Source organism: Phyllopteryx taeniolatus, chromosome 16 (assembly GCF_024500385.1).
Source record: "Phyllopteryx taeniolatus isolate TA_2022b chromosome 16, UOR_Ptae_1.2, whole genome shotgun sequence".
NCBI lineage: Eukaryota > Metazoa > Chordata > Actinopteri > Syngnathiformes > Syngnathidae > Phyllopteryx > Phyllopteryx taeniolatus.
The window spans coordinates 8003971-8019635 of NC_084517.1; the positions used below are offsets into that span (position 1 = coordinate 8003971).

Genomic DNA, 15665 nt, shown 5'->3' on the forward strand with positions numbered 1-15665 from the left:
TGGGCCAAAATTCCTGCCAACTAATGTAAGAAGCGTGGGGAAGGATATCCAAAGCTCAAAGCTGCAGTGATGCAGTTTAAAGGCAATGGTACCAAATATGAATGAAATGTACTCTATGTTAACTTCTGACTTTCAAGAAACTAATGAAAAATTATAATAAATAAATCCTCTCATTATGCTGTTGTTTAGCAAATAAAAACAATTTTTGTCATCCTAATTGACCTAAAACAGGAAAAAATTTGATTTCATGTCAGTGAGAAAAGAAGAATATGCCTTTTTATATATAGTATATGTAAACATCTGGTTTCAACTGTAAGTGTAGGTACTGTACTGTGTGCGTGTGTGTGTGTGTGCAGGATCCACTTGGTTTTTCTATTTTTACACTTTGTTTCACTATGGGCGGCACGGTGATCGACTGGTTAGCACATCTGCCTCAAAGTTCTGAGGACCGGGGTTCAAATCCCGGCCCCACCTGTGTGGAGTTTGCATGTTCTCTGCTTGCCTGTATGGGTTTTCTCCAGGCACTCCGGTTTCCTCCCACATCCCAAAAACATGCATGGTGGGTTGATTGGAAACTCTAAATCGCCCTTAGGTGTGAATGTGTGCGCGAATGGTTGTTTGTTTATATGTGCCCTGCGATTGGGTGGCGACCAGTTCAGGGTGTACCCCGCCTCTCGCCCGAAGATAGCTGAGATAGGCTCCAGCACGCCCGTGACCCTTGTGAGGATAAAGCGGTGCAGAAAATGGATGAATGGATGGATGGTTTCACTATGGTTCTGTGACCAGTCTGTTGACTCCATTGTAATGTATTCCTGTAGGTGGCGGTAAAGCACATTTGTGCCAGCTCACACACAGCAACCTTTTAGTCACCATTCAGCTTCATCTTCTGGATCACTGCCACACTTTACCCCAATGCAACTGGACTGTATCAGCAAAAGGTCAAAATGAATTCCTCAGTCTCTATCTTTATCCAGATCGGCATTTAAATATGGGTTACTTCTGTGGTGTATTTTTTAATAGTACCGTACTTGGACATTTTCACCGTACAGCATAGTGCATGTAAGAGAGTTATTGTTTCAACTATCTTGTCTTTGAACTATCTAGTTCAAAGAGGGCAATTGCATTCTTTTGACCAATTGCTAATCTAGCAGGTCTCACCTTGCTGTTTAGAGAACAATACGTCCTCTGGGTACGTATTTAAGAAAACATGGATTGTTTTTGCGTGCAGCAAAGTTCCGACAACATATACGTGTAATGACATTTGCGCAACAATACAACGAGGCAACACAAGAGGTTTGCAGCCTGGTCCACCAATATTACTTAGATGGAAAGTACAGTAGGTTATCCACGGCTGCCGTGGGAATGGCACACATGTCAATGTAGTACTAATATAATTTTGAAACTGTTAAACAAGGCAAATTATTTCATATTGCTGCTTGAACCAAGCACATAAAATGTATGTATTTATTTATTTCGTCTGAAATGTGAGAACACGCATATATCTACAGTATGTGTATTGTCCTCTGTGCCCTTAACAAACAGCCCTGTTAGGTATGAGTTGGTCCAGAAGTGCAGAGTTGTTATTGTTCCTTCATACACCCACAAACACAACAGATTTGTAATCAAACAATCGAGATGTGATTGAAGAGTTCTAGTTTTAAGTTTCACAAAAATACAGCTCTCTCATTTACTCTTCAGGGATTGCAGCCACTTTAGGAAGACCTTTCCAAGGTCTAAAAAGTATTTTGACAATTTAATAATTGTAAATGTAGCCATCAACTTTTGTAGTCAATGATTACCTGAAATCTGGAGCCCTTGAACAATTCCTTCAGGGGGATACTTTGTCAGGCCAGTTGCCTTACTGTGAGGTACTATGAAATGTAATATTTTTTTTTTTTTTTTATTTACATTTAATATTGTTAAATGGCTGAGTCAGAGGTCTGCTCTTAATACAATAGAGCGGATTTGCGATGAAGGTATCACAACTTACGTTGTTGTTTTTTCTTAACAATAATGTAAAATCTCCAAATATTTTTGAGCCTCTGTAAATGGATCTATTCTACTTACAATTACTGTAAGTCCTTAACATATGTTGTGGTGGACCACAAGAGGGAGACAGTCACGATGAACGTGTTATGTTCATTGGTTGCAGTCTTCCGCTTGCCATTTTCATTTTGGTGAACTCAGTGTTGACGCCACACATAAGGATTTGCTATTGTAAATGTTCAACATGTTAAACACTGACTGACAATGTTGACTGTTTTCCCAGCAGATCAGGGAGGAAAAAATACTCTTAAACCCGAGACCACAGGATAATCGATCACAATAATCTTTGTGTGGCAAAAGTTTTTTTTGTAGCTGGCCACATTTTAGTAACGGTTTCCCTCAGAGGGCCATTATGTCTGTGAAACCCTTATAAATGGATAATTGCCTCAGCATCATCTTACATTTACACAGAAAATGTATTGATATCTAGTTTTGGAATCAGAAGTCAAGGGAAATTGTTTATTAAACTATTGTTCAATTTATTTTAAATGGAGGTTTGGTAACAAAAAATGTTTGCTATATATCAACAGTCTCAAAAGTGAAGACACTTTTGGTACAGATTTTAACAAAAACACAAAGTGCTTTAGCGGGCCACATAAAAGGATGTGGTGGGCTGGATCTGGCCCCCGACCCTTGAATTTGGCACCTGCAGTTCAAAGCCATTGTATAATCAGGCCTTTGCTGGCTATGATTGGAAGTGTGTGCGTGTGTGTTTGTGCATGTCCGTGTGTGTGTGCACGCGTGTGTGTGTGTTGTGGGGGGGGGGGGGGCTGGGTGTATCAATTTAGATCAAATCTACAGCCTGTGTGTGTCAATGGTAAATGACATTTCTGTGAAACCTATTAAATCAAAGCTGAAAGTCTACATTTTTTTGATTGTTTTATTTCAAATCAACTGTGGTGGTGTATCAAGGCCAAATCATAAAAACTCACTGTCAATGTCCAAATTGCTCTGGACCTAACAGTAAACCAAAGAATAGATTGAGTAATTGATGGATAACCGCCAACTTTATTTGTTGTCTTAAGCGTCAAAATATATGTGCTGCCAGTCAAGCAACAAGCAAGTCCACCTTCTTTCCTTCTCTGTCCTTCCTGTTATCACTTCTGTTGGGAGACATTTACACTCACACCATTGCCCCTTATCAGTTGTCTTTGGAGCAACCCCCACTTCCCCGCCCCCTTCCTCAACTGTAGATCCCACAGTGTCCCATCAAATTCCACTCACAGATATTTCCAACAAGTTGCACCTCAGCTGCAAAGATGCATTGAAGCAGCCCGCAGGTGAGTGTTCTCGCTGGTGCAGGATTTGGAGGGTGTGTGTGAGTGCGTGGTTGTGTGTTTAGGAAGTGAGTGGGGTGGGTGGGGATGTATCAAGCTGTGGAGACAGTCTTTGCAAAGACGACAGAAGCAGCAGCTGGAGCAGCTCCTTCCCAGGTGAGTTCAGCTTTTGGGGTATTACTGGCAAGGGTGTTGGGAATTTTAAAATGAACTTGAAATGCAAAGCAAACATGCAGGTATATCCTTTTTGAATCTAGCTGGAAATGTATTTTAAAAGCAAATAAATTGTAAGTAACTGTATGTTTGGTAGATCATTCTGAATAAGTATGTGTTTATCCTCCTAACCTCCATGTTGAACGTTATACATACCGTATGTACATAAATTATCGAGGGCAGTTTTTTAAGGAACTAAAACATTGCGCAATCTTAGTTACAAATGCAAACTAATGAGCGCCAGTACAAGAGTTCTGTTAAACATGTTGCCTTTACCAAAATTACAGTTTTGATTCATCCATCCATCCATTTTCTTAGCCGCTTATCCTCACAAGGGTCGCGGGAGTGCTGGAGCCTATCCTAACTATCTTCAGGCAGCAGGCGGGGTACACCCTGAACTGGTTGCCAGCCAATCGCAGGGCACATACAAACAAACAACCATTCGCACTCACATTCACACCTACGGGCAATTTAAGAATCTTCAATGAACCTACCATGCATGTTTTTGGGATGTGGGAAGAAACCGGAGTGCCCGGAGAAAACCCACGCAGGCACGGGGAGAACATGCAAACTCCACACAGGCGGGGCTGGGGATTGAACCCCGGTCCTCAGAACTGTGAGGCAGACGCTCTAACCATTTGTTTCACCGTGCCAAAATATTTATTGACTGTTTCTTGATTTTAAAATAATAGCTTAGTACAGTTTGTAAAGATTTACCTTTCTAGTCAAACTTATCTCGTATTTGTATTTTGAGAGAGAATTAACAAACCATCCCAACCTGGAGAACAAAATATCCTCTTCTGTTCTGTTCTGTTCTGTTCTCTTCTCTGTCATTCATTAGAAATTATGAAATCAGGCATCAATTTTGAGGTAGCTATCATTACGTACACCTACTGTACATTCACTGCACAATATAATCCGCACTCCATTAAAAGTTCTGTCTTTACAAAGATATTTTTCACTTTTAAGAGACTGTGCGGTATTATTTTAACTAGACATTGTTTTGGTTGTTCCCAGTGGTGGAGAACTGCACTGCACCATACTGACATACCATTTCATGATGCCTTCATTGCCAGGAATTGGATGGACTGTTTTTTGCGTACTGCTGCTCTGGAGGAGACGGGCAGGTACAATGACAGTCGGAGCTCATTTTTATTCTAAAGAACGGACACGATATTTAAATGCCTCCGCTAATGGATATGCGGTCGCACCACAGCTTCCAGTAAAGAGAGACAATGTTCCGTGGCTCAAGTGGGGGCGCTCCACCCAGTTGAGGCTCTGCTGGAGAAGTTTGAGGCTGGCCCAGGCTGTGCTGCCAGAGAGAGTGGGGACAAGGAGACTCATGTCATCGCAGTGGGGAGAGTAACCAGTGGCCCTGACAACATGGTAGTACTCATCTTTAATACCCTGGCACTGGGTTACCATAGCATCAAAGGGACCCACATCCCACAATCATAATGGTGCAGTCCAAGTGTTTTTCATCCTTTATGAATCAGCCTTCAAACTAACAAGTAGAGGAAAGTCTCACCCATGTTCAAAGGAAATTTGCACATATTGCTTGTTGTTTTTGAGCATTTTGGCTGATTTTTCAAGTCCCCCAGAATATTGTGTTCTTTGACAATATAAGCACCAAACTAGCCAAAAACAGAAAGAAAATGTCTCTAGGTTTTTCAGTTCTTTAATAATTAGCAATGGAACACTTGGTTGGTTTCACTAAAAACACCACCCTGACCAAAAGGGGGAGAAAACAAGCTTTTTGCGAAAAGAAACATGTCAGACAGAACAATGACTTTGATGCTAATAATGTATCTTTTTGTGACACCTCCAACTATAAAACAACAAAAAACAAGACTGAAAAGGGCTTTTGATCAAAATATTTTTTTTCAAGATATCCAACTAAGAAACTTGCTGTGAGTGACACTGACTAACCGCATGGCTCCAATGTAACTTTTTACAAGGTGTTATTCAACCAGTGAACGGCAAAAAAAAAATCTTACAAACATGACACACGTTCTACTAACTACCGCAACATATACTCTGTTTATACATAGATATACATACTCTGTTGAATTTCCAACGTGTTGGCACTTCTCTCCCTCATACTTGACGTGGCAAGCCGAGATTTACTCCCCAGTCTATATCTTCAACTATAAACCTGTGCTGATCTCAAATCCAAAGTGATGCAATGCAATGATCTGTGAGCCATTAGAGTGGGTTACAAACCTGAATTTCACAGACAAGCTGGACCAGACTCTTTTCCACACATCGTTGGTAGTAAAAGGTTAGATTCAGTTGATGAATTTAAACATCCATGGCACAGAATGAGTTAAGTTCGACCTTAATTGGTACAGGTCTGTGCTCTGTTAAGTTCTAGTTAAATATGGTTTTCACAGCGTTGCTAAAACAATAAATCTAGCTGTGGCCCTTTCCTTCCCACAGGTCACAGTACTGTTGAAGCCCCTGGCCCCGGGCCAGTCAGGTTTGAGAAAAGTTCACTTACTACTCAGCTCCAAGCAACCAATCAGCTGGAGGCTGGAAGCTGAGAGACTGCCCCCTGACCTCCCTGTGCTAGTGAAGGTCAGTGCAGCCTACTTACAGTATTTCTCAATTGCTAAAACATAAAACCTTATTGTATGAAGAACCAAATGCTCAGTGTCCTGAACCCACTTAGTGAATTGGTCACCCTTTTTATAGAACCGGAAGCACTTTTCGCATAGTTAACCACAACTCTGATGTACTCTTGTTGCATAAAGGGAAGCACATACTGTATAGCAAAAGTGAAACTCAATTGAAAGCACAGGTGTCTGATCACAATTTGTGGCTAATGTTGTGAAGAAACCAATATAAGCCAGTTCAGTGAGCACCGATTGTTGAATTTTCACTATGGATAGAGACAATCAGCGAGAGAGAGAGGCAGAGTAAGAGTAAGATGTCGTCGAGGAGATGATGTCCGATCATTACGTGCATTTTTACAGTGTGACTCGCTACACTTCTGTACACAAAAAGGTGTTTCAATGTGTCCATTTTCTATTATACTTTTATTCATAATATTTTGTTACGTCTTCAAGTTCTAAACATGATTGGTGTTTTGTTTTTCAAAATGACTTTCTAATGTGAACAATAAAGACAGTTTTTCACAACTGCCAAGACATTTCTTGAAACCCTCCATCGTTTTCTCTAATCTGTAAACACAAAAGCTTTTTTTTAACTACATTCACAAAACCACAGACTCTTCCTGCCAAACCAAACTACTGTATTGTCTCAAAACAGAACCAGAGCCAATAAAAGGAAAAACCCCACTGAACAGTCATAACACAGAACACAGAAAAAGGAAAACATAAAGCTGTAGAATTAATCTTTATTGATCAATGTCTTATATTATTTTCTTTTTTTCTCCACATGAGCAGTTGTCTTAGACAATAGAGTTTTGTGTTTTAGCAATTGAGAAATACTGTATTTCTACAGCTTTATGATCTCATCATTGTGTTTTCCTTTAATTTATGTTGTGTGTAATGACTGTTCATTTGTGTGTTTCATTGTGATTGACTCAGGGTCTGTTTTGAGGCAATAGTGTGGTTTTGCTGGAAGACTCTGGGGTTTTGTGTTTCCAGTTTAGAGGAAGTTATTGAGGGTTTCATAAAATGTGTCTTAACAATTGAGAAAAACTGTAAAGAACCCCAAACTGTTTTGGTTCCAAACACATACTTCTTGTGGAAGGAAGCCATGACAACCAAATTCATTACATCCACATGACTCCTCTTCTTGTGCTTATCTCATTTTAAACAATCTTTAAGGTGTCCTCAAACTCCAGTGTTCAGTCCCAGACTCTACGCTTGCGTGTCCGGCCGCTACATTGGGTCCCTTTCCGTCCGCGCGCGCTGTACCGCTGGGCTCTGAAACACCATGGCAACCTGTCCTCTATGACACACGTTACACATGGAAACCGAGTGTATGTCCGACTGGGAGAGGGTGAGCCACTGCAGAATCAACCATGACTTTGATCCCACACCAAATTAGGGTCATTCCAGAATTAGAGGACAATTTAAGCACCAAAATTTTTTTTAATAACAGATGATTTATTTTGTAAATTTTATGTTATGTTTTCAAGAAAAGCAGGTAATCAACCATCATATAATTGGATTCACCCACCATCAACCACTAGTATTTTATTTGTCATGTGTTGTGTTTGGCGCACCCGTGTTACAGATACTCAGCCACTTGAAAAACATGTTTCAAAAATATTTCTGAACAAATCATTTACAATTAAATAGTTAAATTTTATTTGAGTGCTAATTTAATTTGAGTGTTACTATAATTATTACAGTAACACGGTTGGAAGTAAAAGCTGAAAATCAATGGTAGTGTTACATGCTAGCTGGTCTAGAACAAACTTAGTTATGTAATTAATAGCAAATTGCTATTATGTCTTTTACTGATAGTACGAGTAACACAGGTATGTTTGTTTGCGTGACTCACTCCATTATGGCTAAAAAAAAATATGAAATATAGAAAAGGACTTACCTTGATTCCATGACCGGAGCAATTAGCTTGATGATTTCATTTCTGCTGAGTTATGTAGCTCACATTTTTTTCTTTTTCTTCCTCTAGATGACTAAAAAGATTTTAACAGGGTGGTATGTTTGTTGAAAGACACAACATAATCACTACAACTTAAAATAGGACAGTGGTAAACAAGGACGAAATCAACAAAATCATACAAAAAAAGCTGATATAAAACTTATTTTATCATTATTATATTTGATATGTAAGTCGGTCATCAAAAAGGAAGAACAAGATTGAAGAACATAGCAAATTTAGGGAGCATTCAAGAGCTATTTGGTATTTAAAATAATACTTAGGAATCACTGCGATTGGCTGGGGACCAGTTCAGGGTATACCCCGCCTCTCGCCTGAAGATAGCTGGGATAGGCTCCAGCACGCCCGCGACCCTTGTGAGGGTAAGCAGTACAGACAATGGACGGATGGATTTTGGAATCACTTTACTGCAGATATACTTGCTTTGAAATTTCATGGGGGGCAGAACATGACCTCCAATTCTGGAATGTCCCAGAAACAGTATTAAATTAATATTCAAACATCTCTATTTTTATCTCCCCATTGCAGATCTGACTCAGCCTCCAGTGTGCCATCTTAAGTCAATGTTTATCTCCAACAACTACATGACCTCAGACCTGCAACCACAAGAAATACAAGGCTGCGACCATTCCGCAGCAACTGGAAACAACCTAGAGGTCCACGTGATCAAACTCTATTCAGCAGGCTCAGGACTCTGTGGGTGAGTCTTAAACATTGGCTGCAAAGATCAAGTTCTTCTTATGTTTCAAAAAACAGGAGGTGGTATGATCGCACCAAACAAAATGAAAGATGTCTGCTCCAGCTCACTGCAGGTGGAGGTGATTGTGTCGCTTGTGCCCCCTTCGGACACTTCTTTGAGACAAAAGGTGGTGCTGATTCTCAGCAGTTCGGTGCCAGTCAATTGGGCCATTGTTGCTCACGACGTCCAGGGTTATATTTTTATTCATGTAAGGGTGCACGCTTTGTTTTTATACCAGCAGAAAATTAAAATGCTGGATCTACGTTTTGTATGACATCCTATGGCACACTATTTATGCATTTGCAACATCTCACAATTTTGTCCATGTCTCTGTGTTTTTTGTGTAGTCCTCTAATAGTGTTTCCCCTCCCTACCCTCCTGAGCCCGAACTGACTCTGACTACTACAATCATCCCCGACCTGTCCACCATACCGGACCTGCTTGTGTGGGCCAATGACAATGGCTACAACAATGTGACATCGTACACGGAAGCTGACCGGGCCAATCGCTTTGTGATCCAGCTGGCTGGGTCCGGGGCAGGTCAGGACCCATGTGTGTGTCTCCTGTTTCCATTTATGTTATGTGAAGTTTGGGTTTGTCACACAGGGATTGCAAAACATAATCAAGTGTTTATGAATCACTCTTTCCTAATGTCAGTTCATTAAATCCTGGCATTATTAACTCTGCAATTTGTCCAAATACTATTTTGGGTCAGAAATTATTGAATCAAGTCCAAATTGTAGCACATCCCCACAGGCTTGTAGGCACTATGGAAGTAATCACAAGTGACTATCGCTTCATCCTATTTTTACCCTGAAGAGCTCATTATTTTGGAACACAGTCAAAATTTTCTCTGATATCCATCCATTTTCTATATTGTGTGTCTTCACTAGGGTTTGCCTGGACTGGTTGCCAGTAAATCGCAAGGCACATACAGTATACCAGTAGACAAAGTACCATTTAAACTCACATTCACAATACATAGACAATTGAGAGTCTTCAATTAATCTAATATGCTTGTTTTTGGAATATGGGAGGAAGCCGCAGTAACCAGAGTGTGTGGAGCGTGCTTGTGTGAGTTTTCTCCGGGAACTCTAGCTTTCAAACACATTTCAAAAGCATGTTAGGTTAATTGAGGATTCTAAATTGTCCATACTGTAGGTGTGAATGGTTGTTTATGTGCCCTGCGATTGACTGGTAACTAGTCCACCGTGTACCTCGCCTCTCGCCCCAAAGTCAGCTGGGATAGGCTCCAGCTCACCGGCACCCCTAATGAGAACAGACATTAAAGGAAATGGATGGATAAATGAATTGCACACTCACTGACTGAATTTCCATAATGCACAAATGGTTTACAAGAGCGTATACGCAAATGATAGGTGTCAGATTGAAAGCACTCAGTGTGGATTAGAATCTCTCTAATTAACTATTACTAAATTCTAAACATTTGGGCTGGTGCAAGATTTGAATCTTCAACCCCCCACTCTACACCCAAGTACTTACAGACTGATCTACCACTGACCTCAGTACGTGCAGTAAATGTGAAAGTGCTTGTTACAGGTCAGTACTTTGGCCCTTCTGAGTGAGAAAGACATTTCTTTTGACATTGTTATTGATTAAATGAAGAAGTTACTTAGTTTTACAAGCTTAAACATGTAAATTATGACAGAAATTACCCAACAGACATACAAAAGCCATTGTTTTTATCTGGTGTATGTTGCCATGTGTCAGCCATATTTATTTATATTTTAGATGTAGTTGGAGCAATGAAGCCCATTGCCAAGAGGCCTAAGTGGGCTGAGGAGCGTCCCCTGAGAGAATGGCTCAATGGCGGCGGAAGAGCAGAAGGAGACCGAGACAGTTTCACAGTGCAGTGTGAAGACGGACGCCTGAGTGTGGCAGTGGACCAACGCACACTGCAGGTCTTTAAACAGTCTATCGGTAGTTCATGCATGTATGGCCAGCAACCTGCTTCTTTCTTCATCTGACAAAAATAAAATAATCTCTTTGCAACGTCATTGATATACTGTACAGATTTAGTCATTGGCTTCTGTCTGGACCTAACTACTGAGTAGAGAAAGCCTACAGAACATGTCACAACTATTTCTTTCAGACTTTGTCTGTGCCAGTTTCTGCTGTAACTTTGCGTGACCCAACATGCCAAGCTCAGTCCAATGGGAGTCATTTCCTGTTGGTGTTCCCAGTCATTTCCTGCGGGACTGAGGGGAAGCTCCTGCCACATACTAAACGGGTGCAGTACAAAAACATGGTGAGGTACACAGAACAGAAATATTAGCTCATGGATATTGTACTTTGTTGTCTAATTGCACCCAATGCTGAATGCAGTGGTGCCTTAAGATATGAGGGACTTGGAAGTTATCCAGGTCCGGTCCTTCAATCAAGTTTTTGCTTTGACTTATCACAAGCGGCAATTGCCAGATATATAATTAGTAGATATAGGTAAAAAAGAAGCTTCAATCTGTATATTGTCACTCTCAGCCAAAGGTTACTGTCAAACTAAATGTAAAGCAAAGAGAAACCCGTGGTGTATTCAAAGCAACCTCATAGCTTCTGCTACCTGAATGCTAACATACAATGGGAAACTCCATAGGCACACAGGCTGACAATTAGCATCTATTGTATGTGGTGGGCGGCATGGTGAGCGACTGGTTAGAGCGTCTGCCTCACAGTTCTGAGGACCTTGGTTCAATCCCCGGCCCCGCCTGTGTGGAGTTTGCATGTTCTCCCCGTGCCTGCGTGGGTTTTCTCCGGGCACTCCGGTTTCCTCGCACATCCCAAAAACATGCATTAATTGGAGACTCTAAATTGCCCGTAGGCATGACTGTGAGTGCGAATGGTTGTTTGTTTGTATGTGTCCTGCGATTGGCTGGCAACCAGTTCAGGGTGTACCCCGCCTCCTGCCGAAGATACCTGGGATAGGCTCCAGCACACCCGCGAGCCTTGTGAGGATAATCGGCTCAGAAAATATGATATCTGATATCTGACCACAAAAGGTGCTGAAGCATATATAGACAGACCACATAACACTACTCACAGGCATATCATTATTGTATGCTTTTACCAAGTGCAATAGTATAGAGTTTGTTTGTTTGTTTGTTTTTAATTAAAAATATTACAAACATTGTTGTTAGTTTTTTAGGGGGAGGCTGGAATGCATTATTGGCATTTCCATTCATTTCTGTGGGGAAAGATGATTTCAGATGCAAGTGTTTTGAGTTATGAGCATGGCCAAGGAACAAATTAAACTCGTATCTCAAGACACCACTGTATACAGTATTTAGGGGCAGCTTTGATGCCTGCAAGGCCACACACAATATGTTTTATGATCCATACATTTAATCAGTACAGTGTTGCCGACCCTTGAACAAAAGGAGCCTGTTTGCAGATGGATTTGGTTCTGGGGCCTATTTTGTCAAACACAAATTATCAAAAAATATATATAATAGAACATTTCCACAACAGAATGGCTAATGGATTTTATAGAAGAGGGCAAACCAATCTCATTCAGTACATTTACCATTATGTGATTACAAAAAAAAAAAAAAAAAAAACACTGGTGGAAGTTGCCCCAGTGAAACTCGTGACTTGGGCTGTGTTGACCAGAACAACACCTTAAAAGTGGATGCTGTACAAGGGAAAAGAAAGAATGGAAAATGAACATGGGCAGGAGGTAGAAGTGATAGTGAATATAGAAAGTCTCCACAACCCTATTCAAATGTATTTTGCACCATTATGTAACCTATAACCTGTGGAACTCAATTAATGGGAAAAAGTTTTTAAATGGTTTATATTCTTAAAACATAACATTACAACAGGGGTGTGTAGACTTTTTATCTCCACTGTATTTGTTGATAGAGCCTGTATGTGACTGCAATATGTGGTGATGTGCCATCCATCATTCATCATGTCATGCAGTGTATTGCTTTCTTCTTTCATCACTGGTTAGGTGCTGTTATGGAAAGACCAGCCTCATACCATGTTGTCACATAATGAGACTGATTGGACATCCAGAAGTTCACTTGGTATACATGTGAGACAACTGCTTGTTCATATGTCTGTCTATGTATGTTCATATGGGGCAGTGAAGTCCACACACTAGATCAATACCTGTAGTACAGTAAATTGAAACCACATTGTAACATATTTATCACTAAAATACAACAGGAATTCAATGCCATAATATCCAATTTGTTGGTCAATTTTGATATATTTTCCACCACAGTATATACTTTTAATGCCAAGTTGTAGGTTTAAGACAGTTTATCACTACGTACAAGAGAAAACATAGAAAACAATACTGACTTTAAAAAAAAATCATTCATTCTCATGTTGATTTTTTTCCCAAATCTGGTAATGATTTATACTGTACATGCAATGGCATTGTACAGTACAAGAATTCAAAATTCATATTTAATAATAACAACCATCATTTGATTGTAATTAATTAATTTAACAGGATTTAAGATGGGAAAAATATTGGGAATATCTTCAGCAGTGATAATGTGTATGGTGTTTCTCCTCCTAGTTTAGCTGTTTGGATGAAGTCGCCAGCACACCTCAACTAGGTCCTGCTGGTAATGTCAATACTTCTCAGGTACCCTGGGCTCCCTTGCCTGATCGGGGACCACTCCACATCTCTACACCCAAACTCAAATCTGGGCCTTTGCTTCTTTTGAAGCTTTTCGTCACTGAGAGCTACAAGCAGCGACGCATTGGACCATGTGTCATTGCTGCAGACCAGCGTGTTTATGTCGAGGTGGTTATATTCGTTTCGTGTTTCCCTTTTGTAAATGCAGAGGTTTTCATGGAATATTGTATGGTGTTTTTAAAGTAGAATAACCTCATTGTTTTGTTAATTTTTTATCTCACCTGCGATGGCTCTTTAAAACGTTTTTTTAAACTTTGATGAATGTGTCTATATCATTGCTTCATCAAAAAAAAAAAAAAAAAATTCTATTGCAGATTTCCGCCAAGGGGCCCTTCATAGACGTTGCTGAGGTGAAGTCGTGTGTTGTTTCGCCTCTGTCGGACCCCAAAAGCTCTACCTTCTGGACTGTCATAAGCAACAACTGTCCTGCAGACCCCTCACTTACCTTTGTGCATGCGAAAGTTAAGGAGGAGACAGAAGATGCTGATGAGCAGGAGGAGGAGATGGAAGACAGACTTGAAGATAAAAAAGGATACAAGGAGATCAGTGACGAAGACAAAAGTGTCTCCCATCAAGCCAAACCCGGCAAAAAAGGGAGAGAAGGACCCTCGAGGAAGGAAACGGTTATACGGCCATTAAGATTTAGTTTCATCCTACGGCCAGTTTACAATGTCTCCATGCAGTTTCTCCACTGCAGCCTTCACCTCTGTGTCTCTGACAAGACAACAAGGGAACCCACAAAGAAAAGAGTAAAGAAGGAATGTCCAGATGCTAAAGATATTCCTCCACTTGTTTCCAGGACACTTGGACAGAAGGTACAGAACCAACTACATGTATCATACAAAATAATACTTCATGTGATTCATTATAAAACGTTACAACTGAAATATATAGCAAACGCAGCAACATACCACATTGCAAAATAATTATTTTGATTGTTTTTCCTCATGTCACACATGTTTATGGTCATTTGTTGCTGGGCAGAATTCTTGAAAAAATATCATATCAGTTATGCCTAGTAAAAGGGAAACGCAAATGATTTCGATTGAATTTAGTGAGACATCAATTAAAGAAAAGAAACTTTTACAATAAATAAAATACATATATATATATATATTTGCCTGTAATATGATTTTATTGCTCGTCTAAAGCTTTTACAGATATTTTATGAACAAGGCTTTCTTTTTTGCTCCCAATCTGCAGTGTGAGATTAGAAACCTCTCCCGGCCCATTGTGGTCACCCAGCCTCTTAACTCACTGGCACATAAAGCATTGAAGTCCACCACAGGCCAGCGAAGCAAACGACTCAGTGTCTCCCCTCTGGCCATTCCTGCCCCACCACAGGCAAGAGGTTAGTGAATATTTGGTCATATTTCTGGGTTACAATTATTTATTTTAAATCTAACCCATAGTATCTGGAGGTGGTTCATTGCAGACAGGACCAATGATAGGAATCGCCTTTGCAACCTTTGTAATGGGTGTCAGTTTGATGGGGATGCTGTGGTGCATCTTCACTTATACAGGTAATAAGAACAATATAACCAAAATGTGTTGTGAAATGTGTAATGGGTAAAGTAGCAGGCAGGAGATGTTCTTTTTCATGTTGTTCACAGAATCCCTCTACAGTTTTAAAGTGTTGTTTACTAAATGAAATGGACCTTCCCCAAACTTCCCAGAAAAGTTGGAAGCAAAGAATAATCCAGAATGACTAAATAATTGATTAAGACGTCTGTCTCAGTGCTTTTGTTCTCTTTGTGGTCAGTATTTTGGAGAAGTCTGTATTCAATGTACAATACTTTGACATTATAAACACAACATTACACCTGCACAGTCTAGTGGCATCCGACATCAAAGGGGGAGTTTGCAGTTTTAAAACTGATAGCGATATTTGAATATAGCCTCACTTCACTTAGCTCAAGATAAAACAGTTTAACCGATCTGAGTGTGCCTATGAGTGCACGAGAATGATTGACACCTCATCCGTCATCTCTGGTTGGTTGTTTTTCCTTGTGCATGATGGTTTCTTAAAAATCTATACATGATATGGCCAAGGAGGGCAGATTTTTTTTTCTCACAGATCATTTTCCTCATGTACTAGACTACTGTAATGTCATACTGACAGTTT

General features: G+C 40.2%; 1 protein-coding gene across 9 annotated transcripts in view; it reads left to right on the forward strand.

The window, feature by feature from the left end:
• The first annotated feature begins 2964 nt into the window (after positions 1-2964).
• Positions 2965-15665, forward strand: part of engl (endoglin, like) — a 28349-nt gene continuing 15648 nt past the window's right edge. For 2 of the 9 annotated variants that reach the window (XM_061749823.1, XM_061749821.1), the window contains exons 1-15: positions 3416-3479; positions 4554-4663; positions 4753-4922; positions 5976-6113; positions 7331-7505; positions 8661-8832; positions 8935-9079; positions 9219-9423; positions 10624-10793; positions 10985-11140; positions 12839-12922; positions 13418-13648; positions 13855-14355; positions 14744-14891; positions 14953-15063. In XM_061749823.1, the coding sequence (XP_061605807.1) occupies positions 4594-4663; positions 4753-4922; positions 5976-6113; positions 7331-7505; positions 8661-8832; positions 8935-9079; positions 9219-9423; positions 10624-10793; positions 10985-11140; positions 12839-12922; positions 13418-13648; positions 13855-14355; positions 14744-14891; positions 14953-15063 (2476 nt within the window). In that variant the 5' untranslated portion in view covers positions 3416-3479; positions 4554-4593. Of the gene's footprint in view, positions 3327-3415; positions 3480-4553; positions 4664-4752; positions 4923-5975; positions 6114-7330; positions 7506-8660; positions 8833-8934; positions 9080-9218; positions 9424-10623; positions 10794-10984; positions 11141-12838; positions 12923-13417; positions 13649-13854; positions 14356-14743; positions 14892-14952; positions 15064-15665 lie in introns of those variants that run through there. The other 7 variants (XM_061749829.1, XM_061749828.1, XM_061749827.1 and 4 more) reach the window with 6 other exon arrangements.